The sequence below is a fragment of the Nesoenas mayeri genome (assembly GCF_963082525.1).
Source record: "Nesoenas mayeri genome assembly, chromosome: 2".
Classification (NCBI taxonomy): Eukaryota; Metazoa; Chordata; class Aves; order Columbiformes; family Columbidae; genus Nesoenas; species Nesoenas mayeri.
The window spans coordinates 123,886,079-123,899,719 of NC_137543.1; the positions used below are offsets into that span (position 1 = coordinate 123,886,079).

The 13,641-nt window shown below is 39.2% G+C and overlaps 1 protein-coding gene across 2 annotated transcripts in view; it reads right to left on the minus strand.

Annotated features, from left to right (window-relative positions):
• The window catches only part of LOC308038232 (ubiquitin-conjugating enzyme E2 E2), a 203,295-nt gene that overhangs the window by 14,666 nt on the left and 174,988 nt on the right, over nt 1-13,641 (minus strand). For both annotated transcript variants that reach the window (XM_080340577.1, XM_080340576.1), the window contains one exon: nt 8,380-8,527. In XM_080340577.1, the coding sequence (XP_080196703.1) occupies nt 8,380-8,527 (148 nt within the window). The remainder of the gene's footprint in view (nt 1-8,379; nt 8,528-13,641) is intronic.

A 13,641-nucleotide genomic window follows, 5' to 3' on the forward strand; every position in this document is an offset into this window, starting at 1 on the left:
TACCATTCACTTTCTAAATTACATAAATCCACCATTTTTCTTATGTAAATAACTCCAGACATTTTTGAGAGAAAAAATTATTTAAACAGACTGTAGACTTCTGAAACCATAAAGGGGGGTTTAAAACTAACTATTTCTAAACAATCTTACTTCTCTAGTTGCATTAATCTTTTTAATGATGTCTTGTGAGCTTTGAATAGCCTAAATCTAAACACATGAGCAGCCTCTATGCTCATGAACAACCCTCTTCTACCCATAAGGTGTTGTCAATGTGCAACTGAAAAGAGCAAAGATTTAGGCCAACATAAATAGTAATCCCGATCCAAGCCTCCTCCCCCTGCACACATAATTAGGAGATATTCCAAGACATATTTTCCTGAGAACTACTAAAGGGATGACAGTTCACAAATGTTTTTCCTGCTGTTACAGTAATCCCTACAGTCATGGGTTCATGTCGAGGGGACTTAGTCAACTGATAAGAACAAAATCTTGTAACAGTTTCATCGGCTCTTTATGACAAAGCAAATTAATTCTCTTTTGATGCTTATCTATGCATGATTTTCATAATGCGCTGCTGCACTGCTTGCATTCACATACATTTAATTTCATGTTTATGGAGCAGGTCCACAGAATTTAAGACATATAGGTGTATGTGTCTGCAAATATTTAAAGACCAAATGTATTAGGGAGTCTCTTCCTGGCAGTGCAGAGACACTCCAAGGGGGGCTTTGTATGCCTAAACCCCACGGGTAGTACTGCTAACCCTGCTGGCTGTCTGCTGGCATCTTTAGGTGCCTAAATGCCTTTAACATGTCGGTGCTATGCGTTCAGCTCAGAATACAAGAAACTCTGATTCAAACTATGGAATAAAAATGAGTATAGTATAGTACTATAGTACAGTATAGATAGTATAGTACAGTATCTTTTAAAAGGAATGTAAAGAGAAACTGCTGATAGACTAGCAAGGATTTGTAAAGATCAACTGCAGAATATTTGATAAGTCCAAATATGGACATATTACTTCAATAAATATACAGCAGGTTCTGCAGAACTGGCAGGGGAACATGCAATATTAAAAGATAAATAGGTACTTTGTAGCAAAAAGAGTTTTGTTGCAATTGATGGGATCATTCTGCTCATATGAATGAGTTGATGGTGACGGGTTTTTCCCAAGGCAATCCTGCTCTGGACGTCATTCTGTGTTCGCTAACAGCAGAATTAAACTATCAGCTTTGTGCTGTGTTTTCATTTTGTGATGCTTTTGGACAACTTATTAAGATGGCCTTTAGGTAAAACAGTCAGGCACACACACTCATCCAGCAGCACCAAGCAAATACATTCTGTATTTCCTAAGCAAGAGCCACCGGAGTGAGGTCGTTGTATCTGAAGACAACCCAAGGCAGAGATTTTAAAAGGAACAGAAAGGTTACATTGCAACTTGTAACAAAACAAAACAAAAATTACTACATGAATTGATTCCTCGCTCCTCACTGCTGACTTTTGTCTACTGTCCCTTACTTGTTGCTGTGCTTGAGTGACATGGCATAGAGTATTTTCCTGCTCCAGATACAAAAGAGCATTTTCCATTGTGCTGAAACAGCCCAGAAACCTGCCCGTTTCCTGAGAGAGCACAGTATACAAACTCTAAAGAAAATGGAAAAACAGCTCCAAGCTAAAGAGTATAAATAATCTCAGACAACAGAGCAATTTCATTGTTTACACAACCCTCTGTTGCTTACAAAAAGGATATATGGCAAAACGAGATTATTTTGTTGTATGTCTCATAGTGCTGTGCTGTGACATTGCACCTGGTAGCCCGTGGGTGCCAGGGAAGAATCAAAGCAGCAGGGGTTGGGACAAATTAAATATTGTTTTGCCAGCTTCTAAGTATTTCAGTCACTTTCCAGGATATTAATAATGTTTGACAAATCTACTCAAATATTTTCTGGATTATTTCAGGAGTATTTAGGATTTTCCTGTCTTTTATATATCTTGACAAAAATGTTGTAAAAGGAAATAAGATTTTATTACAAACCAGTACAACATATATTTGTGCACAGAGAAGACTTAGAGTCCTGTTTGATAAACTGAACAATGATGTTAAGCCGCTAAATAAGAAGGAAAAAAAATTAGATTGGATTTTGAAACAAAGCTTTTTGATAGTAGCAAAATGTGCAGATTATGACTTTAAGGGGAAAAATTACGAGAATGAGGAAAATTAAAAGTGGCTCATCCCTTGAACTTGCTGTCATCCAGAGTTTCTAAATTCACTTCACAACTGGGGGTGAGGGGAAAAGAAGGAATGATAATTGGGAAGTCTAAAAAATTGCAGAAGGAACATCTGACGTGAACCGGTACTGACAGAAAGCAGCCTCTGCTATGGAGAAGCACCAGATGAGGAGAAAGACCATACATATGAGATATATAGAAGAACACAGAGAAAAAAGATACATCCAGTCTGCTGAGTGGCGAGGGGCACGGACCTGTTCTTCATTACCCAGGGCTGGGTAGCTATTTTAGAGTTTGAACACAGAAGCCAAACAGCAGAGCTGTGATCACAAGTCAGCCAAACCCTCACTCGGAGCCAAACGCTCCAGCACGGAACAGATTTTATTTTTACAGCTATGTTACATTTTCCTTTAATAAGCTGTCTTAGATTTATTTTTAAACTTTTTTTTGGACAGGCTAGTGCTTTCAAATCTCTCAGTAATTCTGAAAATAGATCTTTTTAATTAATACAGTGGACGTGTATTAGTGTATCTAAATGCAAGTTGGTATGCCTGGAGCTTATCAACTGAAAAAACAGAGATACTCCCGCGGAGCCTAATGTGGTGACACATGCTTGCTTTGTGAGTGGCCATGGCAATTTTGGATGTTAATGCCCCTGTACCAGAGACATCAGGCCAAAGCAGAGTCAGGAGAAAGGAGCGTGCCAGTGGGTATCGAGGTGAAGGTTGGCAGCCTTGCTCCAGCTCCCAGTGGGAGATGGGCTTTCCTGAGAGGGTTCAAAGGAACCTGCTTCCCTTTGCCTTGGGTGTGCAGAAGACAATTCCATGGGTGGTGCAGGGGGCAGCAAGGGACATCCTTAACGGCCCTATCTAGATTTACCTGTCAATACTTCATACAAATTGGTAGATCTCCCCAACTACTACTGTTTTGCAAAGGTCCTGGAAACAGAGAGCAGGAATTCCAGCAACTTTGTAGCAGGGCAAATACAGTTGAAAAGTCACTCTCCAAAGTGCTGTTTCAGATCCTGTTGAGGATCAAAGATAAGCATTAAATTACACTATTGAATCCTTTTCCGCAAAGGATGACAGAACTGGGATTTTATACTCTCAGCAGTAAGAGTACAGAACCTTATAAACCTTTAGGAAAACAAATAAGATTAAAAAAACCAACCAAACAAAAAAAGGATATTGTAATGATTGCATCCCATCTCTAAACTCTACTAAATACCAGCACTCTCATGCAGGTGCTGGTGAGTACGTTAATAATTTTTTGGCAGAAAATATTTAGGCAAACTTAAAAACATGCCAAACCACAAGGATAACTTGTAATTGCAATAGAAAAACAGCAACAAGTTGGCAATTATACCTATTCTGGTAGATAAAGGCAAAACATAAGGATGATGCACATAAAGCAAGCTTGAAAGGATGTCTCATGTCCCTTAGTGAAACCAGTAAAGATCCCCATAATCTAAGTATGTTGGCTTTGTTTATCTATGCATAGATAAATGTAAGTCATTAAAATGCACAGCCATGTTACTCAATGTGGGCTAACAAAGTATGAAACAATCTGGCAAAGTCATGATTCATGGCAGAACTTGTAAAAAACAGTATATATACTTTTAATCAAGGTGTATTTTATTTGAAAACCACAATTTGTTTTGTAAAGTTTTTTAATGTAAGCAGTCTACTTTTCAGATGTGCTGAACAACTGCAACTCCAATAAAAATTGATGTGCCTTATATCAAAGTAATGTAGCAGTATGCATTCAACTCATTTACTCTTATATTTCCTGTGAGGACACAGAGAACTTTACATGTTACACTGAACAAACTGTATCACACTTTCTGGTGTATTTAAAGGATGAAAAGAGACAAGCAGCTTTTCACTGCTAGTACGATTTGCCACTGAAGTGCTTGAGAGCAGAGTCAGACCAGCTAACCTGGCTAGTGCTGATCCAGGCAAAGTCAGTACTGTTGTCAGGTCATGCATTTGCTTTGCTGGAGGCTAACTAACTTTTCTAGCAAAAGCTTTTCCTTCCTCTCCTTCCTTCCTTCCTTCCTTCCTTCCTTCCTTCCTTCCTTCCTCCCTCCCTCCCTCCCTCCCTCCCTCCCTCCCTCCCTGCCTTCCTTCCTCACCTCCCTCTCTGCCTTCCTTCCTCCCTTCCTCCCTCCCTCCCTCCCTCTCTCCCTCCCTTCCTGCCTTCCTTCCTGCCTTCCTTCCTCACCTCCCTCCCTTCCTTCCTCCCTTCCTCCCTCCTTCCTTCCTTCCTTCCTTCCTGCCTTCCTGCCTTCCTCCCTCCCTTCCTTAAAATTGAGGGATACAATCCCCACTGGCCATGGAACGCGTGTGTGGACAGTGGTAAGGAGCTAGAGGCAGAGGATGACACCAAAAGGGAAGAGGCTGGTGTGAGGGAGATGCAGGTTTTGTTCTGATGTCCTAATCAAGGCTTAGCCACGTGTTATTAAGCAGACACGATTTGATGTTAGACTGTTCAGACATCGGGAATGATCAGGCCAGCCAAGTTCAGACTTTGAACATGTGAAGAAGGAGGCCAAGAAAAGAAAAAAAATTGCAGCGCAATCTCACTGGTGTTTCAATTTACTTTCTCTGGAGAATTTGCAAATGAGAATTTTCCTGGGGCTTGAGAACCTTTGGCAGGGCTGAGGTGGCAATGACCAAGTGAAAACAGTAAGCATTTCAACTCAGATCAGCATCACCAGCTCTCTAAATAGAAAAATAATTAATTTCTTTTCGTACTTGAAGCTCAGTAGAAATATAAAACCTCAGGGCCCATCCACACTTGAAAGCTCTTTTGGATTAAGGCAGTGTGGGAATTTACACTCCCCAGGCTCTGCTTGTATACTTAAAGTACAGTTGATTTTTACTCCAAGTAAGACAGCTTTCTGTGACTTAACACATATTCAAAGAGGGGAGTTACTCTGAAATAACTGGCTGCACATGTAGGCAAGCTCTAGCAGCTAGCACTGGAAGTAAATATTTTAGCACTCAAGCACATAGCGTATAAGCACTTAAATATTTGGGTTCATTCAGATGACTCTATCTACCAGGTTTTGTAGGGTTGCTTGTGCACATGCCAAAATATTTACAGGATTGCCCTCCACCTGCCCCCCAGCTTTGATGGAGATGTGTGCTATGCCCCAGAGTGCCAGCTTAAAGGAAAATAAGAATCTCTGGATTGAATGCTAGTGTATCCCATCATCTTTCCCATCTCTCTGATACCATTCCAGTTGGCGCTCTCGCACTCCCAGATAATTCACACATGTTCACTCATACACAAACGCTACAGCACCCCTTCCCCCAACGAAAAAGTCGGCCAGCTGTTACAAAATTCAGACATTTCATTAACACAGTTTACTGGCTGATATTGCCAAGCAAAATAGAGACAATTAATAATAATCAGGACTGAAGGGTCTGAGACAGTTTATGAGTAAAGGATAGTATTAGTTGTTTAAAAAGGACAAACTCACTCCTGCCTGGAGTGATAGGGAACAAAGGGCGGTGATGTATAACCGGGGAGGAAAGAGACTCTCTCCATGGCTTTTGCAGATTACTGTGTGAATGACAGGAGCGGCAGGAGCAAATACCTCTTTTCATTTGCTCAGCCCGCTGCAGAAGAATAGCAGCGCTTGCCAATGAAGCTGCAGCTGTGCTCCAGCTCTGTTTAATCACTGTGTGTGACTGAGGGTTAATTAGCTGCCATTCTTACTGTTATTTGTTGTTCTAATGAAGATTTGCATAAATGTAAGACTAGGAGGTAACTGATACTTGATTTTTCCCTTCAGAGAGGCTGGGGGTGGAAAACTCTCCCATCCCAAGTGTTTATGTTTGTGGGAGATTCAGTGTTGCCTTTCCATTTGACCCGATCTGCTTCTGGCTGATGAATGGTGAACAAAGAGTTCAAAGTTGCTTATCAAATCGAGAGCTCTGTTGGGATTCTGCCTTTAGAAAGTGGCAGACTAGGTAGATGAAGAGAAGACTGAGGGATCAGAAAGTTTCATCCAGCTGACAGAGAGGAAAAAACGTATCTGTGTGTTTCTGTACATATATTCGAGTATATATATATGTGATATATCTCAGTGATATGTATCTCAGTGATCTATGTATCTATCTATCTATCAATCAATCAATCAATCAATCATATTCAATCTGGATGGCACGGAACCAATAACTTACTAATGATAAAATTTCATAAAAAATAATGAGACAGGCAGTACGACCATAACAAGCTGTAGCATATTGGGCAATATGCTGAAAAGTGAGAGCTTTTAAGTTTTTGCAAGCCCCCTGTTGTACATCACTAACACTCAAAGTTCACTTTTTAATATAAAAGGTATCTAACACTAAACAGGCAATCTCAGAGGAAGGCAAAAATGATTCAGCAGTTCACAGTCACCTGTCATCAGCTCCTTGTAAGAGGGGATTTCACAACACAAATTAAGAAATGGCCTTCATTCCTCAAAATATCATAGAAAAATTTTAACATGACGCAGTAAAAAAAATCCAAAACTACTTTGTAATTAAAGAGAATGTTTGAAAATGAAACATCATTAAATTGTTTTATTTGCTATGGTCACAACAATGCTTAAGGCTACTAACTGAAATAAACTGAAGAAAAGAGTAACCTTCCATTTTCAGTATAGCTTGGTGCATGAGATAATATATTATGGGCAACTGTTGTCAGTGTTCCTCCTACACACTTGCTCAGCTAAAACTGTGGCTTGACAGGATCTGTAAAATAGTCTAAGGGAAAGAAAAAGATCAAGAGGGCAGAGGTAGTAAATTTCTAAATTTCAAATCACCACTGGCAAGTGGCCAGCGCTCAAGCAGCCTGTATCCCTCCACAGAGAGGTGACCACGAATGAGCGCAAACTTATTGCCAGTTTCTCAGTCCCAATGCAGCTTTGGGGTGTCTCTAGCCCTTTACCTGGTCTCTAAGACACATAAGCAAATACTCATTTGCTTTTCTCTACACTTCTGCCCCCAGTCCAATTGACTTCCTACAGGCACCTACACAGATTTTGGGGTAGACGCTAGCAGAAGTCAACCTTCCAGAGTCATAAGCAGAGAGCATCCAGCCCACCTGAAATAAATGTGCCTGAAATGGTAACACAGGGCTCCTCTGCCCTTAGCTGGAAGGAACGCCATGGATTTTAATGCTATATACAGCAACAAACTCACATGAAAATAAACAGAGTCAATTGCATTTTTGCCCACTTTCACCTTATTTTGAGCTTTGAAATAATTCAGTCTTCTGTTACAGCTTTTGACTCAGCCCCTGATTACACAATCTCACATTCTGGCCTTTGCAAAGCAGTTTTTAGCCCTTTTGTTGAAGAGAAAAGTTTAAAAACAGGAAACCTAAAGGTTTAAAAACTAGATGGCAAATTAAAAAAGAAAATTGAAGTGTATAATGAAAAAGCAGCAACAACCCTCACAATGTGTAGATAGATCACTTAATTTTTCTTTAATGACTCCTTATTAATTTCTATATACTTCAATTTTCCAAGGATACAGTCAGAATCATCCACTGGTAAATAGGGTAAGAGAAAGTGGAAATTACAGATCTAGTGGTCAATGGCAGAAAACAAATCTAAAAGAGCTGAGGGAAGAGGTTAAGTGCTATGCTACTTAATAAGAATGACAGCTTGCTTTGAATACGCACACTGGCTGTCCAGGATATTGAATAAACCTAATTTAAATTAATTTTCATTATTTGTAGAGTCTGTGTTAGACATCTATCATTGTCAGCACTATTAATATTCTTTTCAGAGACCATATTATCAGCATATTTAAATGAAAGCTTTCATTTTCAATATTTATTAATTCATTAGTATTTCTTGGTACTAATATCCTGCTTGTAATATCCAAATTAGTGCCTACTACAAGTTATTCTCTACTGATTACACTTTTTGAATTAAAATATTTTTATTCTCAAGTACTAAAAATGACCTTAAGCTCCTGAAATCACGCTTACCTTCTATACTATGTCTTAATTTAAATAATGGAATTTAAAATTTACATTTATGTCTTTTTTAGTAGATAGCAGTAAAACAGTGCACCGACCATATCCTAGTATCCAACTGAATGTGAACTGTGAATGAATGCGAATGTGAAAGTTAATTGATCTTACCTGGGTTGCAGTCTGTGAGGAGGGAGCAGATGGAAAGAAGAACTTTAGAAATGGTTAATGCTGGGCTCCAGTTGTCTTTTAAAATGTCCAGGCAGATGACACCTTGGCTGTTAATATTACAGTGGTAGATTCTTGTCCGGAATGTTACCTAGAAAAGACAGCATGTCTAAGCACAATGGTGTTCAATACAGTAATTACACAATTATTATTAGGCAATTAAAAAACTATATGAACTAATGTTCTGCTTTCCTGATTGAAATAACAGCACTCTGCTACTGTCAGTTAAAGACTGGGTGAGATATGGATATTCATAAGAAAATGAAGAAAATAAAGTCTGACACTTCCACCTTTGGCCAGCGGTGGAACAGGTTTGTGCAAGGAGAGAATGGGACATGTTTCCCGAGCTTCCTTTTGCCTTGGTCTCATCAATCTCATTTTTGTATGGGACCATAAAAAGCTATTCCAGCCCGTGATCTGGACAACGTTCATAACTCCGGCCCACAGGTACTTCGTGCTTTGAAGGGAAGCAGAAGAAGACAGATTCTTCTGCTGTCTTCATCTGTTGACCATTTGACCCAATAGATTTAGCTGGAAAAAAAAAAGTGGAGTCATCCCATCAGCAAGTCCTGGAAAAAGTAAAGTGAAATATTTTTGATAAAGGCTGCTCAAATAAGATGCTTTTCTTTCCAAATTTTACATTACAGTTGAATTGCTTGCGAAAAACCTTTTGCTCTTTTGTAGTTAATTTTGAGGATTTCTCTATCCATTTTATATTGTCTCCCAGGCGATCCTGTATGTACCAAACCAAGGAGAAGAACACTTCTTTTAGCCTAAAATGATGTACTTCTTCATCAAGCCAAAGATTTGGGCCTTTTGTTTTAAAATAATTTCAGCTATGGAAGTCCACTTTGTAGTTCAGAATGAATACTGGAGCTACCAGATAGGAAGGGACAATATAAAAAACAACCTCTTGGGGGTCTCCATCAAGGACTAATTTCTCCATCAGCTCTATCCAAGTGACAAATCAAACCAGATGGTTTTAATGACACATCCATAACATCTGAAATTAAGATGTACAATTTCAGTGGTCTATCTCATCAGCAATAACCCTGGAGAGTAATGGAAACTGATGACAGGTGTGCTCCTGCTCTGATTTTTTTCAGTATCAGAAATCTCAGTGATTTCAGTGAGACTGAGATCAGGCCACTTATTAGTAAGCAGAAGAGAGGATACAAGAGAAATAACACAGTACCTGTTTTACTTGTATTAAAAAAAATATCATTCTCCAAAACACTAAACAAAATGTTGCCCCTTTGGATTAAATCAAGCAGCTTTGGCAAAACAATGAATAGAAGAAGTAATAGATTTCTGGTATTAAACCACTGCATTCAACAAGAAGTACTTTTCCTCGCAAGTACTTTTCCACATGAATCTAGGAAGCACTTTTGGAGTCCAGTGTCACACACCAGTGCGTTCTGTAACAAAGTTCCCAACAAAGCAAGTTTATCAGTTTTCAAATGCATCTATGTCTAAAGGTATTGTCAATTAACAGGATAATTTAATAGTCTGCCTTTCCTTTTTTCCCCCTCCAGTTGCGGTTTCATTTATTGTTTTCTAGTCCAAGTGCTTCATTTCAAGAACTTTTATGAGAATTCAAAACATTTCTGTCATAAAGAGCACAACTTATCCAAGCACTATAGCTGGATGATGTATTTTTTTCCCTCATTAGGAGTCCAAGCACATTCAGCATTTGGAGTGAAGGAAGTCTTCTGCAAGATCAAGAAAATAGTATTTACTGATAAAATTACATTTTCATCTACAAAGGGATGCTATTTTGAACAACGAAGTTTACAAATACAGATGTGATAAACTGTCTTGCACAAACTGCATGTCAAAAGTATTCACAAAGGGAGTTGGCGTGGAAGAGCATCCTGTGAATTGTAGGCCAGTGTTAATCATTAAGTCCTCGGATAGATTAACTCCAGGCACTCTAATACTTGAGAATACACATGAATCAGGGAATGTGACCCAGCAGGATGTCCCACGACTCAGGCAAACACTTTAGCATCTGCTTAATTTTAAGTACTGGATGTTTACTTCTCAGTACATTGTTGGAATAAAGTTTTTGATTAATTATTTTTCCTGAACAAAGGTGCTTTCCTATGTGTCCGTGATGAAAAATTTGAGGACTTTATGCAGTGATATCTGAATACACCGACTAGTAAGATATATGTGGTCTCACCAAATGTAGGGGAAACACACTGAATCCATTGCACAGATTAAATTATACTCTTTAAATTATTTATAGATGGCTCAGATTGAGCTGCAAACTGCTTAAGAGAAGGCCATCAATTTGAGCCTGTAATTTAACATGTAACTGTTTTGCCAGCAGCTGAGAAGACAGACACGTCATCACACGTTCCCCAGACTTAGCTGTGTTTGAATCATTGAAGCTGAGACACTGGGAATTTGGCAGGATTCAGAGAGCCACTGAGATGAATGGAGGTAGTTCATGTCTTTCCTAAGTTGTTCAATGCTCCATTGCCATCTTAGGCTGTCTGGTGGATAAACATAGGTGGGAATACACCCATTTGTAGTTGGAAGGCTATTTTTAGCAATACTTAAACCCAAAATGCAGCATTTTTTCACCAAGAACACATGTTAAAGCCATGACACTGTGAAAGGTGCCCACTCACAAGATAAGGCTTGCCATATCATTGACAAATATGTCACCAACTTGCCAAACACACCAGTCCACTTTACAATGCCTGCCTTAGTACACAGAGACATTTTAATGACAAAAAAAATCAAAGCTTTCAGAATTTAAAAAGAAGCGGTATTAATGACAGCCTTAATATGCTGGGTACAGTGGACTGACGGTGGCAGGTAAGGGTGTTCTAAAGCAGCACCCAGTACACTTGGGATGACACACCACTTTCCTCGGCCAGGTACTGCCTCAAATTGCAGCTAATATGGGAAAAGCTGACATGCAACTTTCTGGATGTGGTGTTTACACATTTTAAATTTAGGCAGGGTCGTTCCTGTTATATGTGTAGAGAGAAACCAAGTGAAAACACCATTCCAGGGGAACTACATTTTCTTTATTGCGGTCATATTTTTACCTTTGATGCCACCTAAATGGTTCCTATAAAGGCTGAACTCTAATTCTATTTATCTGCTAATAAAAACACCTAAGCAATCGCACACAGAGGCTCAAGGGAGTGTGGGTGGATAGGAGTTATCCTCAAATAATTGAATGATAAAGGAGTAATTTTTTTTTTTTTTTGAACAATAAGTGTCCTCTATGGATTTACTCTCTTTGATTCTGCAGTTTTAAGAGGATATCTATTTTCTGTGGAATAAAGGTGGAGGTCAGAAAAATGTGAATTATGGGAAATAAGGAAAAATGGGACTATTTTCTGAAAACTGTAAGAGTACTATAAACAAGCTTTTGAAAGATAATGATAAGGAATTTATATTCAATCAGTTTTGCAAGCAAACAATAATAAACTCATCTGTTTATCTACTGCTGAACGCCAAACCCTTCTGAGTACTGTAAAACAGAATTAAACAAATAAAGCCCCCTTTATATAGTCTCTAAGAAGAAAATGAGATTAGCTATTTAAAAGGGGGAGAAAAAAATATTAAACAGAAAAGAAGTACATGTAAAGCTCTGGCTGGCTGTTCATCAAATAAGTTTTAGGATCGAAAAAAAGATTGTTTATAGAACCTGGGAAGGGTAAATGAAGACGGATTTCAGCTGCGTGGTTTGAGACAACCGGTTGTAGGCAAGACAAATCTCTCCTGAATCTCAGAGTGGTTCTGAACACTGGTTTCCCAGGATGCTGTAGTCCTAAAATCACTCACAATCTCTATTTTGCACCCAATATCCCTATGTTAGGTCTAAACCCAAGCAGCCACTGTGGTGTTGCCATCCACGTGTGTCATTTACTTAAACTGCGCTGTGAGATTCAGAGACAGGCACGCAAATGCCCGTCTAAATAGACGATATTAGGAAAAAACTTCTTCACAGAAAGGGTTGTCAAGCATTGGAACAGGCTGCCCAGGGAAGTGGTTGAGTCACCATCCCTGGAGGTGTTTAAAAGATGTTCAGATGAGGTTCTTAGGGCCATGATTTAGTGCCAGAGTTAGGTTATTGGTTGGACTCAATGATTTTGAGGGTCTCTTCCAACCAAAATGGTTCTCTGATTCTAAGGCACTGCAGCTTTGAAAGGGCTGGTCTCACAAACACATCAGACTCCACTGAATTCAGTTGTAATGGTCTTCAAAAACCTATCAGGAGGAGGAAATGATTCTCCGGTTCTGCACATTAGCATGCAAGGGGTTACAGTGTGTGCTCAGGAATTGATTTCTTTGGCTTGCCTGGGTTCAAACCCCCACCTCCTGCTGCTCATTCCTCCCACTGAAGGCTGGTGACAGCCTACGGAGAGACAAAAGATTCCCAGAGCCACCAGGAGAATAAACAGAAACAACCCCATTTTGCTCGGCCAACACTGGTAGCAGGGCTGAGATCCCAGGGCTCTCATTCCTGCAGTTTTGGAATGTTCCTTTCAAGCTCTTTCATTTCTTACAAGGGTGCAATCCTGCATGCCTGCCTGAGATGAAACTTCTGTCTTCCTCAAGTATTCCCCTGGAATTCCATTTTAATAAAACTGTGGTGGCACTACCTGAAGTGGAAGAAGTTGTACTGCATACAGAAAAGGTTATATATATATTAAAAACTATGATGCCCTTTATGATGATGTTCATGGAGCTCAGGAGGGAGTAAGTAGTTCCCATCTCAGTTTGTCAGACTTTATAAGCAATAGATTTGTCTGCTCAAATAGAGAGAATAATAAAACCAAGATCAAGCCTACACTCTTTACTCATATTAGAAAAATACTCTAGAACAACAATGAAAAACATCATGCAAGAGCCTTTACAAGCCTCTGGTTTGTAACTACAGATTTGAAGCATGCACACGAACACTCATTGAGATACTTAATGGATTATCATGTAAAGTGCGTAATAAATGACTGACCACATGATGCTCACTCTTAACGAGCACGATTTAAATATATGCCAAAAAATGAACTTCAGCCAGTTCTTAAAAAACTTATTAATTTTAGTTGGTAAAGAATAACTATACTTTATCAATGGAAAATATATGTCATCTGCATTAGCAGGAAATAATAAATTGTAATTACTTTCGCCTGACCTGCAGAAAAGTCTGACATGCAAACTGCTCTGGGTTTCTGTGGC